Source organism: Polyodon spathula, chromosome 13 (genome assembly GCF_017654505.1).
Source record: "Polyodon spathula isolate WHYD16114869_AA chromosome 13, ASM1765450v1, whole genome shotgun sequence".
NCBI classification, from domain to species: Eukaryota; Metazoa; Chordata; class Actinopteri; order Acipenseriformes; family Polyodontidae; genus Polyodon; species Polyodon spathula.
Window position 1 is genome coordinate 31,778,281 of NC_054546.1, and position 15,832 is coordinate 31,794,112.

At 38.3% G+C, this 15,832-nt stretch overlaps 1 protein-coding gene across 1 annotated transcript in view; it reads left to right on the top strand.

The window, feature by feature from the left end:
• klhdc4 (kelch domain containing 4) overlaps positions 1-15,832 on the top strand; it is a 31,248-nt gene that overhangs the window by 968 nt on the left and 14,448 nt on the right. Inside the window, exons 2-8 of the mRNA XM_041269002.1 lie at positions 54-145; positions 842-920; positions 2,292-2,390; positions 2,940-3,076; positions 7,607-7,699; positions 7,989-8,148; positions 13,077-13,155. Coding sequence (XP_041124936.1) covers positions 54-145; positions 842-920; positions 2,292-2,390; positions 2,940-3,076; positions 7,607-7,699; positions 7,989-8,148; positions 13,077-13,155 — 739 coding nt within the window. The remainder of the gene's footprint in view (positions 1-53; positions 146-841; positions 921-2,291; positions 2,391-2,939; positions 3,077-7,606; positions 7,700-7,988; positions 8,149-13,076; positions 13,156-15,832) is intronic.

The following is a 15,832-nucleotide window of genomic DNA, read 5'->3' on the forward strand; positions in this document are numbered from 1 at the left end:
TACTGCAAACATTATTATTCTCCTCATCATCCTGTATCTCCTTTCATCCCCAGGAGGATCTTGAAGCTCTGATCGCTGAGTTCCAGGCACTTGATTCTAAGAAGACGCAAGTTGTTGAAACAGCCTGCCCCCCCCCTTCACCTCGGTAAGGCAGGTGATCCAGCAGCTCCTCCATAGTATGGAAGTCAACCCATCTCTGCTGTTTCAACAGCTCACATCTCGAAAACCGTTGAGACACAGACTCCTTATTTGCAGTGTTACAGAAACTCCTTCTAAGAGTTTTAAAATTCAAAAAATGCATCATCACAGTTTTAATCCTAATCACTTTTTCAAATGCAGCACAGAGGCCACGACCTTGCTGGAAAGTGAGTGGGGACACAGAGATTTTAGTGTAATCATATTGCAAACCATAGGTTGTTTGTACTGTATAGCCACTTGCAGTTGAGCCTCACCAGAAACCCTGGAATGCTATGTGTGTAGATTCTACCATATTTTATGATTTTGCAGGACATACAGTACTGTATAACTACCCTTTCTAAAAGTGGATTTATTGCAGCTTGCTTCCAGCCTGCTGCTGATACAGGATGGTTTATAGCACTAGATTTTATGTTGCTGTTAGTGAAATTCAGTTCTATGTCTGAGTCTGGGCAATGCTGGCCTCCTCTTCTAGCTAGTTTAGGACTATTTTTCTGTGCAATCTGCTTGTTTCATAAATTACTAAAACAGCCTTGTAGTTTACAACTTTACAGTGTTCTTCAGGAGATTGAGATCCCTTAATCTTTTTTTAATGCAGAATGAACATTCATGGAGTATCCTCTATTTCTTTTGATTTCGCCCACAGGTTAAACGCCTCCCTCTCTGTCCATCCTGAGAAAGATGAGCTAATCCTATTTGGTGGTGAATATTTCAATGGGCAAAAAGTAAGTATGGCTTTGGTTTTTCTTCCCTGGCACATAGATTAGAATGCCTGTTTATAGTAATAATGGAAACTCAGGTGGTACAAGTGGGATTGCTACCAGCACCTCATATGGACAGAATGGTATAAAAGGAGATGTAAACCCATCTGTTGGTAGTCATAATGTGCAATTGAACAATGTGCAGCCCTACTACAGGAGTGGACAACTGTGGTCCTGGGCCATTCTACTCCAGGATTAAGACCTGGTCAGAGGTTTGATAGGGTCATCTGTATAATTAAGGACATGGTACGTACTATGCTGTCTATCATTACCCTAGTTGGGGGGGGCGAAGCTAAAGTTGCTTATATGCTTTGTAATTATCCTAAAGGGATTAATCAGTGTGGTTGCTACAGACAGTGGGCTTTGTGGTTGCTAATGCAGGTGTCGCTGAATAATGGTGTCGCAAAATTACATTGATTTTGATTAAATTGTATGACAATTGGAATCTCTCTAACAGTCACTTTCATTGGAATTAATTTTAGATAGATAAACACATGTTATTGAGACCATAACAATTGAAACATGTCACACACCTTTAAAAAGGGAAAGACCAAACTAGAGGACTCATCAAGTATATTTGGAGACAACAGCGCCCTGTGGTAGTTTTCCTAAAATCCACCTGGCAAGTTTCATTGCTCTGCGGTTAGCTCCATAGCAGAGTGGAATACTGCCTTTATAACCACCCTGTGTAGCATGTTGTATTAGAAATGGTTACAGTATTGGCTGTTATCAGACAAGACACTAATTGCACTCCTGAGGAATGACCTACATATTTAATTCATTGACTAGTGATAGCTTCTCCACCAATGAGTTATTGGGTCGTCCTTCAATCGTGCAATTAAAGTCGTGTCTCGTAACAGCCCCATACGTTAAACCTGCATGTATTAATTGCTAAGTGATTGAAAAAAAATGTGTAGGTAATATGCCCTGTCTAGGTTTTCTCATTACTTCTTTTCATCTCCCGTAAGCAGTAGCCATCAGTTACAGCCCACACTATTGTATCTCTGTGCTTTGATTCATGCTGAAAAATAGGAACATTCAAAGGAGGTTTCAAGATTTGTTATCTTGTACACGCCCACCTCTGGAAGTGAGTGCATATTGATGCCCACTGCATCAACATGGGAATCAAAAAGTTTGCAGAAGGGCCACAAACGTAAGAAACAAGAGCTGTAAATTGAGAGTTTTGCTTAAAACATGTACCATGCACACAAGCCCACGGTCGTATGCTAGTCAGGTGAACTGCTTTGTGTGTGCACGCCTCTGCATGGTAATTTTAAGAATTGGGCCAAACCTGATAAGTAGTTCACGGCTTTGCTTTATTTCTTTCTTCCACAGACCTTTCTGTACAGCGATCTGTTCTTTTACAACATTAAGAAGAACTCTTGGACAAAAGCTGACGTTCCAAACCCTCCACCTCGCCGCTGTGCGCACCAGGTAATGTTACCACCTCGGAGCTTTTGATAATCTGTAATTATACAACAAGATGAGAGAGCTAGTGTTGCCATATAGTTTCCATACATATAGTTTCACTACAGCATTATAGCATTGCTTTTACAGAGGTGGATTTAGGCATTTGTTTATGTACGACTGGTCTATTTTTTGCCTACAAATAATTTTCACTATTTGTTTTTCTTCGAATACTTATCCCAGCACTACTCTGTCCTGATTACTGTAAGAAACAAATCCTTAAGTGTCCTTATTTGTTAAGTTTCTTTTGTTTTGTCTGGAATGGACAAGAAAGTTAAAAACACATGCACTGTTGTCCAGCAGATGGCAGTACTCTTACTTCTCTGGCTTGTCAGATTGCAGTTGGGGAATAGCATTACAGTATATATATTTATTGTGATTCCTATTTCTGGCACATTTCAAGCCATCAGTAAGGTGCACTTGTTCTGCACACAGTCATGGTTTGTGCCTTTGAAATGACGAGGTGCCAACAGTTTGAAGTGTTGTAACAGTGTTGCCCTCTCCTTCCTCTGGCAGGCCGTCGTGGTGTCGCAGGCTGGCGGCCAGCTCTGGGTTTTCGGAGGGGAGTTTGCGTCTCCAGATGGTGAACAGTTTTACCACTACAAAGACCTGTGGGTGCTTCATCTGGCCACCAAGACCTGGGAACAGATCAAGTAAGAAACCTGATTGATGCCAGCAGCCCACCTGCTCCCCACACTGAACTAATAAAAGATGCATATACAGTGTATTTCTATCATGCAATACTACCTGTTTTTGTATTATTCTTCCAGTGCATAGAAGGCAGCCCAAGACGGTTTGTATTTCAGGAGAAAAACAAACCAACACACTAATCTAAATTGAGAGCCAGGCAAAGTGTGTACTAGAACCAAACTCAAGACTAATTAGCTTCTTTATTTACTCGCCCACAGCAGGTTATCTCACTTTTCACATTGATGTATTTCTTTAGAACTGTAAAGAAGTCGATTTCTGATTATTTAATATGACCCATCCATTCTCCAGTTTTCTGGTTACATTTTAAACTGAAACATGGTGGGTTATCCAACAGCACCCAGGTTGATAGATAACCCTTCAAATTTAAAGAGAAAGTGTACCCTGGCCAAGAAATTGTGGGGCCCCGTGTGCCTTCAGGGGCTTATCATTTATTTTATCTTCTTCATTCGTGGAATACAGTACTCGCATGAATGTCCATGGAGTATCCTCTATATGCTGTTTAATATTCTCTTATACTACCTATGAATATCTATTACTGCAAGGATAATTCCCATATCGTGCCAAACAAGAAGCTCCTTAATCGCAATAATCCTCTAATATGTGCAGTAGCCCCTAAATCTACATCCGGCTGACCCCCCAAATATTCCGACCCCTACCTTTCTGTTAGTTTAGTGTATCTTTGAAATGAGAGATTTTAGTGTATCTCCTCATGCACCAAGATAAGCTCAGAAAAGAGAATTTAAATCTTTAACTTCAGAAACCAGCATTGTTTTTTCTTCAGGTCAGTCTAAATTATCTAAAAGACACATTTAAAAAGATCTGGATAAAGATGCTTAAAGTTAGATAGAAACCTAGAGACAGTAACATTTAAAAAAACAAAAACATAACCACGCCTCGCCCTAAAATGTCCTGCTGAAATATTGGACAAAATATGCCTTAGATAATTACTTAAACAACTGATTATTTAGACTCCCATCTCAATAAACAACAAAAAAAAAACATGCACTTAAAGATGGTTTCTGTGGAGAGTGGATAAGGTTGCCTAGCAACTGTAAGCTTGATTTTTAAGGTCATTACCTTTCATAGAGGTTTCATTTGCTGCCTGGGTTCCAGTGGCAAATTTTGAGCCAAAGTTTGAATGACGAGTAAGCTGAATATAAAAAAGACAACATTTTTATATAATTAAATTAGATTTGATAAGTTGACTTTTGCAACCTGCCATATAAGCATAAACTACAGGACGCATCAGGTGAATAGGAGGAGGTTACAGTCACCTTGGCGACAGCCTGCTGTTGCTATGGACCCTTTGTAATGTATGTTTAGCCAAACTGTAACCTGTTATGTTGTCATGGGCTTAGAATCCCAATGAAAGGAATGGCAGAAATATTCCACTTGTCACAGAAATTCTGAGACGAGGGAACTTGATGAGTCCTCTGGTTATAATAAATAGTATTTCAAGTGCTGATTTTACTCTGAATCAAACCAAATCAGTAATTTGGCTCGGTGACAGTTTGCTGTTGCTATGGTGTCAGTGGATTCTTCATGACATTTGCTTGTGCAAAACAACTTTATTGCATGTCGTAGCTGGGGTCTAGAAACTGATTAGTGTTTACGCACTTGTTAAGAGGTAACAAGGGTATGGATAACACTTAAAGGGTTTTGTTATACAGTTAAAAAAATAAGTAATTGCAACCTGTTCTCCAAAATGCATGATATTGAAATAGAAAGTGTACTGTAGATTATTGAGGGCCCTCAGTGTGTGTATGTGTGTGCTTTTGTTGTTTTTTAAAGAAACTTGATAATTTCAAACCTGATCAGATGTGTTTGCAATGTTGCCTCCTGAGAATATTGATGATGTTTTGTTTATGTCTGCGGTGGGACATGATAGGACATTTGTTTATCCAAACTGTACTGCATTGTTTTATAGCAGGATTTGGTATCCCCATTAACCCCATGGATAGCAGAGATGTTTCACCCCTGCCATTTACAATGAGCGCTAATCGATATTATTTCAGGTCGAAGTGTACATTCAAATAATTCAGCTTGCTAAAAACACTGCTTAAAATAAGGGGTGAGTAAAAAAAAATAAAAATAAAAAAAAATAAAAGGTTTATTATTAGAACACAAGTGCCTTCAAAATATCTTCCAAGAGATTACCTAGAAAAAACATATCATTGTAAAATAACATTATATTAAAATATGTGTGCCACCAAATGACTTGATTAAGCCACCATCAGTAACTTACTAATTCAGTCTAAATAAGTGTTGCTCCTTTATTGTATGATAGTACATTTTCCTTAGCACTCATTTTCCAAACAATAAATTTGGTACGCCCTGCATAATAATCACAAAACCTTTTCGTCAACCATTCCTCAATAGTAGGGGGCTTTGCCCATTCTCTCCCCTCATCCAGTGCAAGGTCGGTGGCATTGGTTTATATGCCAGATTCTTTAAGGAATGCTCTTATTTGGTCTTAACTGCTCTCCTTTAACTGGTTTGACAGTAGATCTTAATTGATGGTGAAAGGATCAGGTCTCCAGAATGTGTGTGGGTGTCTGTCTGGCCTCTGCCAGGTGGCTTACTGTGAAAGAGCCCACTGGCTGCCCAATGAGAGCTCAGCTGATGAGAGGTGTTCTGGGTACCAGTATTCTAACAGTGTAGCTCTGATGACATTGTTACAGACAGATGGCTGCCTACAATACTGTGCTGGAAAAAAAAAATCAACACTTTACTCCTTCATTTCATTTACAGTGCTTGCTAGCTTTATAATGAAGATGTTTTTCTAATTAATGTAAGTAGGAGGTTTTTTTTTTTTTCTAGCTTTATTGAAGATCCCAGGCCACCCACAGAGAGCATGTCTTTAAACTTGGAAAATCTTATTTATCTGGAAGGAGAAAAAAGCTATATTCTATTTGATCCCATCTAGGTTGGCAGTTGCACTCGTCGCTTTACAGAATCAGCTGATGAAATTACTTTATCTAGATGAGACAGAACTGAGATATTTTTTCTGAGCGGTACCTGTAAGAATATAACCTTTTCAGTCTTGTAAAACCAAATATCCTTATTGTGGGGGATAAAAGCATTACAATTACTGTACACGATGCTGGGTCAAAAATGAATGCTGGAAATCAGTGAATATATTACAAACCTCATGGATCTGATTTGAGCAGTCCTCATCCATTGGCAGATGCCTTCTAAAGCTCTTGAAACTCATCAACAAAAAGCCTAAAGCCATCCAGTACCTAAAGCAGTCATTACTTTAAGACTTTAAGACATCTATATCTATAGACTATGTCAGATATTAATGACTAATTAATTAATTTATTAACATTTTAACAAGATTTGTATTTAAAATTCATTAAATTTCACAGACACACCAGGTTTCTTTTCTCAAATCTCGATGAGCTCAATGTGCTAGATCTATACAGCACAGTAGTCGTTACACACCTCAACTTTTTTGGAGACTGGGATTTCTTTTTAAGTCAAGATTTGTACTGATATATTTCTACCCAATTTTAAATGCCCGGTTTGAGGTCGACCTCCATTCTCATTATTAAGCTTTTTTCAAATGTCTCTGGTTTAGGCGCTCGCTATTATCCCTTTTTAAATTGGATTAAATTTTTTTCTCTGGCATCAGAATTCGACATGGTGAGCCAAGACATTTCAGATGATTGTGGGATCATGAAGGATCAAGTGCATGACGTTTGGCTGGCATGTTTTAAAATATTTTTTTAGACGGCTTACATTCCCGTAGAGTGGGCTTCTGCTTCAAAGGGCACAGCGAGAATTAAAATAATCTCTGGGAAATGCCTGTGGTGGTGTCTTGGTAACTCACACTGTATTTCACATTTTGTGGCCCTGTAGTTACAGAGAGCAAGTTGTTACGATTTATTTTGTGTGCATGTGTTTTGTATCAAATAATACAGAAATACAGTTTTGCCAGGGAAATCTTAATATTCTTAAATCCTTTTTGTGTAAGTCTTACTTCTCATGAGACTTCCCAGGTCAACCCTTTGTTAATTCAAAAACATTGGCAGTCCATAAGAAAAAATGACTCTTGGTTAAAATAAATAACAGATAACCTAAACCTTGTGGTGTTAATTCACGCATACGGACCTCAATTTATGCTAGTGATAATTGCACTGGTCTCCCACTGCCTTTGGCAATTGCTCCATGTGATACGTTACTATATCATAGATACGCAGCCTGTACTCAGTTGTACCATGAACTTGGCATGCTGAAGAGAGCACTTGCTGTACACTCAAGGGTTGTTTCTGAATATGATGGTAAGGCTCCAGTCGTTGAATTGCCTACCCAATGGGTTTTACTGAATTTGGCTCACGCTTTTTTGGCTGTTCATACCGACAAGATTTCACTTTGTCAAAATCCATGGTGCAACCAACTTTCCACACTCCCAGGACGGGAACACAGTCGCAGTGATGCCTGTACTAATAAAAGCTCATGTTTTACAGAGCCACTGGCGGGCCTTCAGGGAGAAGTGGGCATCGGATGGTGGCCTGTAAGAGACAGCTGGTCATCTTTGGAGGTTTCCATGAAAGCACAAGGTAAGAATCTGTTCATTTATGTTCCTCTGAAAGATATTTAAAATGAATGCATACATTGAGAACCCAATGACTCCTCCAAAGGGGCTTGCTATAATCAGTGCCTCACAGGTTTGTATCCTCATATTGAGTAGAACATTGTTCCTAAAGAATGGACAGATGCACTGAAGAGTTGAAGTTTCCACATGGGTCACCTGTGAAATAAGATTGCTTTAATGAAAGTTATTCAAAGACTTTGTCATCTGTCTTGTGTAACTTTTTTTTTCTTATTTATTTTTTTTAATGTGTCTAGGGATTATGTTTATTACAACGATGTTTACACCTTTAATCTGGACACCTTCACATGGGCCAGAATCGCCCCCTCTGGAACCGCCCCCTCCCCTCGCTCTGGCTGTCAAATGACCACCACACCAGAAGGGGCCATCATCATCTACGGGGGATACTCAAAAGTGGTAAAACCTTCAATTACAGTTTTCACTAATAATCACTAATACAGTTTTCACAAAGTGAAGTATTAAATAATAAATATATATATATATATTACTATATCAGATATATATATAATAGAATATATTTCTGTATAGCATGTATCATTACAGTATTATAAGTCATTACAAACCCAGCATGTAGCAGTGATGTAACAATAACTGCTTATTGGAATGCAGAACTCCCAACAGCAACGGGCACACTAATACCACTTTTAAATATGAATTTAAATGTTTTTATACTGCGCATGTTTGCCAATTTGAAGTTTAAAAAAAAATACTCGCTGCCTCTAAGATCAGATTGTTTGCACGCCAGGATTGCCTTGCCTCTCACACTAATACGTAATGCTGGATTACCATTATCTCTGTGTCAATAAACAGCCGGGAAGATCAGCAATGAAGTGATATCTCCTAAACCCCTAGAATCTTCCACCACCACCAGGCAGGCTGAATAGGCATCCCTGATCTACAGGAAAACATGACCGTTATTTTGCATAAAGTATACAGGAAAGGTTTAGCAGTTTGTTTCGTCCTTCATCATTGAAAACCATGCAGCCTTTTAGAAAATATAGGGCATCAGTTATACAGTCCACTGAGTGAATCTAATATTTCTTCTGAACACCAGATACTGGTCATGTTGAACTGGTTTTACCCATAATCAAGTGAAACTTTTATTTATAGTGGTAGTCATTGAGCAATGGTCACGTATGTCTCCTAAAACATTTTGCAGACTTGTTGTTTGGGAGCAGTGCCGTGATGGCCCATTCATCTTTGTTGACATGTTTTTGTGTCTGGCTCTAGTAAGTTTCAGATGTGTATTTTTTCAGGAGTGTTTTGGTAAAAATCTCCAGCTGTCAGAGATGCTGTTTTGTATTAGAAATGTTTGTTGTTTTACATATTTTTTGCACGGTAATAATAAAGATAATTTACTGTTAACTGTACATTAACCGATTTTTGGAATAACTGGATTTGATCATCTTGCAGAATGAGGGGACATTTATTTGTTTGACCTCCCTGGTCTGTAAAACACATACTACTGTACAGTACAGTCAAACTAAACGTCTGTGTACAGTAGTGACAGATGGGATGTTACCGAAATCATCTTATTTGCTGACTAACTTTTCAGAAGCTTTGTGTAACCTTAATGATTAGGCAAGTGCTGCTGCACAGTTTGATAAATTGCATTGTAGAAGAACTGTGAAGTTTAGGAGCTTGGTGACATCATTTAAAAGCAGATCCCAGGAGTGGGAAAGAAATGGGAAAATGAAAATGTTCCTCCATTCTAGAAGCCTGTTTCCTGACCCGTTTTACCTTTAATAACCACACCAATAGGAAATTCTGCTTCCTGTGAAGTGTCACTGCTGCATGTTCCTAAGCATTACTGCTATATTCCCTGATTCAGCCTTTTTCTGCTGCTGAAGTCAGTTTGGTGTGACGGCATACAAGGTAATTGTGTCCAAGAGCTATTATATGTTTCCCCGAAATGTGAACATGATTACAACATGTGAATTCCCCCAGTTAGTTCTTTCTAAAGAACCTTAACAGTCAGATGCAGTCCATCTAGTTATCAGCTGTTCAGCCTGTTGGTAAAACATGTGGTCAAAGAAAGCTGCAGTGATGTCTAACGCTATGCAGCAGGTAAAGCACGACTGGCAGGCAGAAGGCTGTAGGTGAACTGGCAACTGCTGCTGCTTTAGCCTAGACATCTCACTGGGGTTATTTACTCAGCACATGCTATAGCTAACACCACTGTTCATGTTTTTTTTCCTCAAGAGATTAATTTGGCAGTCATAGTTACATATAGTGCAGAGACGGCATTAATAAATCAAAGCATTAAAAAAACAACTATAACTGCAGCAATGTTATATAAATAGATTTTTTTTTTTTTTTTTTTTTTTCCATTTCCATTTCCTGCCAGGAATCTTCATTGCTCGGTTTCAAAGTTTTATGATCTGTCATTCACTGTTTTGAACATTAATGAAGGTTGTTCATAGAGAAAGCATAGAGGATAGTCCATGAATGTTACGGAGTACTTTTGTTATTCCGCGAGGATGAGGATGGCAGAAACCTGTTTTGCACAATTCTCACAATTTTCTTACAATTCGTAAGTGAAGTGGACACAGAACTCCATGAATGTTCATGCAGTATTCCGTTTACATTTAAAACATGTGGGAAAGAAAAGTATGTTTAAACCGAAATTAAACAGATAATTTCTAGCAACGCAGTGTAATTTGTAACCATGCAGCCAGCCCATTCATTGGATTTAAATGGTGCAATTTACAGTAGATTCTAAAATTATATCTGTTTAAAATAATAATAATAATAATAACTCTTGAATTCAATGCTGGAACTGTCAACACTTGTATAAATTAAATGATTAGGCAAAAATATAATTTAATCAAATCCGATTAGCAACAGGTATCGAACTAGACAGCATGAACCTGTGAAGGTCTGATGTTACAAGAAAATTAGACTTTGCTATTGAATGAAAATTAACCTTTGCTATTCTATTTATGGTTGTGTGTGGTCCTATTGCATTGATGTTGCTGTACCGTTTGCTCCCGGTCCTACTGATCTTAACAGTGACTCTATATACCGTCCCACTCTACATCTTGCACGTGTTGCCCCTTAGAATGATTTATTGATCTACTTTTTAACATCAATGGATGCAGTAAAGAAAACAGAGTGAGGAAGTCCATGTTAGAGCGGATTTAAGAACGTAATATTTTAATTTGCATAGTTTGTCTCAGGACTGTGCACCCTGCATCCACTGAACAGAAGAGCAGCTGCTTTGCTCTCGCATCAAGAGCCCTTCATCCAAATTATTTCCTACCAGATTGATAACTTTTTTTTTTTTAATTAAATCAATTGACTCTTTGCTGTACATCTGCTCATCCTGCGTACGGTAATTGTGTGTGATCAGTATAAATGCTGCTGACGTGCAGGTCAGCAATTCATATGTAATTTATATTTGATATCTTGGTTGAAAGGCTATGAGCAGCATGATTTTTGATACTTTTGGAACCAGGTGCTGTCATTTACCAGTAAACGAAGTTACCTTGTGCCCTGTCGGGGCTGCAGCCATGACGACCCAGCCCGCAAGGAGACTGCTGTTGCTTGGCAACTGGAGGCTTAGGCGGATGATTGCAGAGTGACTGATGGAGGGTGATTGGGAGGGCAGTAGTGGCGGCAGCCTAGGCCCATGTCTGCCGGCGAGACGGCAGGTGAATTATTTATATACCTGAGCAGTAAGAGAGGCAGGCAAAATCAATGTACTATACTGCGGGGAAAAAAAACAGCCTTTTTCAAAATCTAATTTGAGTGATTGCCAGCAATTCTACATTCTATTAGCATGTATAAGACTTGGCATCAGCCTGAACAGTTTTTGGCGTCTAGACATTTTTGTTTCATTGATCAGCTGATCATGTGCCAGCCAGTTATCAGCGCAGATATGAAAAACAAGAGCATTATTGCAAATAAAGGGCAAGATAATAATAGAAATTGTGAGCTACCTGTCTGTAATGACGGCTTAAATATCTAGTGTGTGTGTGAAATGGAAGCTGATCCCTTTGCAGTAGAGCATTCACTATCTGTCTTTGTTTCCCTGTCTTTTTGCAGAGGTCCAACTCTTAGGAGCAATTCAGTCTTGGGTATTAAACAACACACACCCAGCGCTGGAGATTTTAGATGATGTTGCCTTCTTTGTTCTGTATGCATCATCAGACTACTTTGAATGAGTAACAGGCTGAAGTAATAACCTGAATGGAGTCCTTGTGGGCACAAGGATTAGGAGTCAGTAGTGGATTTGGTTTACTGAAAATCAGTGTTTTACAACTTTGTTCCAAAAAAAGAGAATTTAGAATGATTCTGTTTTATACAAGTTACTCAAACATGATGTTTAGGTTTTTTTTTGTGCTAAATTAGCTTAATTTCCTTGCTTCAGTCTTGCCCGGGGAATAATTACAAATATGTTTATGTCCACTCGAGCGCACACATGTGTAATTCATGGGTCTGTCTGTTTTGCCACAGCAGAACGCAGCTTAGAACAACACACTGGTCTGATTGGCATTTAGCATTTTTAGTTCTAAGGTGATCGGTAAAGGTCAATTCTGCTGCGCTGTCACGGTTGCCTGATGAGTATGTAAAATGCAAAGCTTCCTTGCAGGGCTTTTCTTTCTGGAATGAGGTACCATGCATCTCGGAGCATGTCACTTTAAAATTCATCACAGTCACGTCTTACACTGGAGCATCTGGTGTTATCTCATTTGTGAGGTACATAACATTGTGCTGTTTCTGCTGCTCCTGAATTAGGCTGTAAATCTAACGTTTTAACGTTCTTCATTAAAAAATAAGATAAGTAGACTTGGTTTAGTATATGTGGTTTTCTTTATAGTTAAGTTCTGTATTTTTTGTGATGTAAAATTTTACAAATTGCACATATATTTTTCAGATACAGTATTTGAAAGGAACTGTAAATGATGAATCTTTTAAAAAAAAAAAATTGTTTTAGCGTTTTCATAAAAAGGAATCCTTATTCATTCGGTTGGGGGGGGGGGGGGGGGGGGGGGGGGGGGGGGGGGGGGGGGGGGGGGGGGGGGGGGGGGGGGGGCCAGAATATAGTCAAGTTACAGTAACCAAATATTTTTTCCGATTACAAAAAATAAATTGGATAAAAAAAATAGACTTCACTTTGTGTCACCATAGCCACGTCTGTGTATTCATGATGAAGCCTCAGCGGTCGTCTTAGGATGGTTAACACTGTGGTAGAACATCAAGTCCTATGTTCTAGATAAGAAGAATCGGTACATAGATCCAGCTTAAAACACATATGAACCCGGCATCACAAATTTCCATGCACACAATAATTTTACCTTCATTTTTTTTGTTTTGTCTAGAAAGTGAAAAAGGATGTGGACAAAGGTTCTCACCACACAGACATGTTCCTGCTGAAAAATGAAGGCAAAGAGGGACAAGGTACAGTTCAGTTCTGTATACACTTATTGAGATCAATACTGAAAAAATACATGCTGTTCTCTCTTAACAACTTAGTAGAAGTGATACTTGTCCACTTAACCTGAAAAATCCTGATACTGAGAGTGGTCACTTTTTCAATAGCATTTTAACATAAATGAACACCAATCCATTTAATTACCTAGCATTATTGCAGATTTTCAAACCTTTGGTTAGCACTCCTTTATTTTGAGCAGACCTACTTGTCTACTTGCTGAATATTTTGATTGATATGTGTTTTTTGGGTTGATGTTTGGTGCATTTCTGTGGCTTTACAGCATTCATTTCTCTACTGTGTGAAGCCATTTGTGAATTCTCTGTCAGTTTCCAGCAAATAAGGTTGTTTTATGTCAGTATTTTGACAGCACCTGAAGCTTGCTTCTTGCTTCTCACCACACAGGCTCGCATGGGTTCTTTTCCCTTCAAAGTAGTCCCAGGACACAGAAATTGAATTTTTGTTAGCGCTGACACGCACTTTTTAATAAACACACCAATCAAAATTAAACAAAACAAACAAACACCTAGCTCCTTTTTGGAGCACTAACTATACAGTCAGGATTCCCCTAACTAATACCCCGGACAGCTAAGCTGTTTACTGGTATCTGAAAGACAATAACCACACAGTTGAACACGGTACCTTGCTCTGGCTGCTCGGAACCAGAGCACACTTTCTGTTCCTTCCTCTCAGCAGCCCCGAACAAACTGACTGTCTCTCTTAAATACCCTGCACCTGGCTCTAATTTACAATTACCACCAGGTGCAGGGGATTACTAAACAATAAAACAATTAAACAATTAGCCCAATAACACTCAAATGTGCATTCTCACATTTTTTTAGCAGGGAAGGATTTTAACCCCCTCCCTGCTATCTTACAATATATATAATTTTTATTTTCCATTTTACAGAACATAACGACAGAAAGATACAAAGAGAAACTATAAACACAGGAAAGAAACAAAAAAACAGTTGTTAGTTGGCATATATCCAGTACATAGCACCTTAAGTATTAAATAAACAACAAAAATAAAGGTGAATTTATTGTGTGTGTGTGTGTGTGTGTGTGTGTGTGTGTGTGTGTGTGTGTGTGTGTGTATATATATATATATATATATATATATATATATATATATATATATATATATATATATATATATATATATATATGTTGTACATACTGTAAATGTAAAAATTGAGATACTGAGTAGAACTTAGAGTTCACCTTAAATGTCCTATTATAATATATAAGTGGCTGTATCCTCTACAATATCCTTATAATATGTTAGGGTCAACATGCCTCAAAGGAAGTCCCTCCATGTAATCTGTACTTTGTTTTGTTTCTTATTGCATAAGTAATTTTTTCCAAAGGTAGACAGCCATTAATTTCAGAAAACCACAGTGAAACCGGAAGAAGGGAGTCTAGCTTCCACTTCAGAGTTGTTTTTAGCTATAGCCAGTGCCAGGTCAGTACATTTTATTGCATGTTTATTTGTGAGCTGAACTCCAGAGAAGTTCCCTAGCAGACGGATCTAAGGGTCTACTGGGAAAGGGATATCAAGAATCAGCGACAAAGTGTCACAGACCTCCTGCCAGAACAACTGAAGATTAGAGCATTACCAAGTGGCATATACCACCCTCTCCCCCACATGTAAAACACACTGACGATATATCGGAGTTAAATTTATGTAACTTTAAAGGGGTTAGATAAAGTTGGTGCAGGAAGTTGTATTGAATTAGTCTGTATCTAGAATTCAGCGTGGAAGTTACTGCTTCCTCAAACAGCTCCGACCACATCTCCTCGTCAATAGACCCCCAGATCTGTCTCCCACCTAATCTGTGAGGAATGGTTTGGTTTTGGAAGCTCTTGCATGAGTGTATAAATAGACTCTGGATATAAATTTACAATTTGATCGATCCTGATGAAAAAGAGATTCTGATAGCACTGTTCTAAGCAGATAATCCCTTTCTCATGCCAAGATTTAATTTTTTTTTAAAATTGCTGGCAATTTGTTATTCCATATAGGGGCCAAAAACCCTTCTATATTTAAAAAAAAAAAAAAAAAAAAAAAAAAAAAAAAAAACTTGCGTAATTGTCCCAGTGCGGTATTGAGTTAATGGGTTATTTGTTTTTTTTGTAATAGTTTTTGGGTCCCATTTATATGTTTTATCAGCCCCTACATCCTCGTTTAGCTCAAATTTCTCAATCTGAAGCCAAGAAGGTAATGAATCATTCTGGAACAGCAATGATATAAATCTGTTTTGAGCTGCCCAATAATACATTTTAAAGTTGGGAAGGCGTAAGCTGCCAAAACCGTATGCTAGGGTTAACTTGTCCAAACTCACTCTAGGAGATTTACGGTGTCAGATAAATTGCCTTATTGATTTATTAAGTATTGTAAAAAAGTTAAGGGAGAGCGAAACAAGTAATGACCAGAACAGGTGTAGGAATCAAGGCAGCACATTCATTTTTATGCCATTAATTCGACCCAACAATGTAAGGGGTAAGTCCATCCATCTACTCAGGTCTTCATCCACCTTTTGCATCGAGTAAGTATAATTTAGTTTATTTAAATCCTTCAAATTGCTGTGTACATGTATTCCTAGATACTTAAATCCCATTGGGGACCAGACAAAAGGATTATTC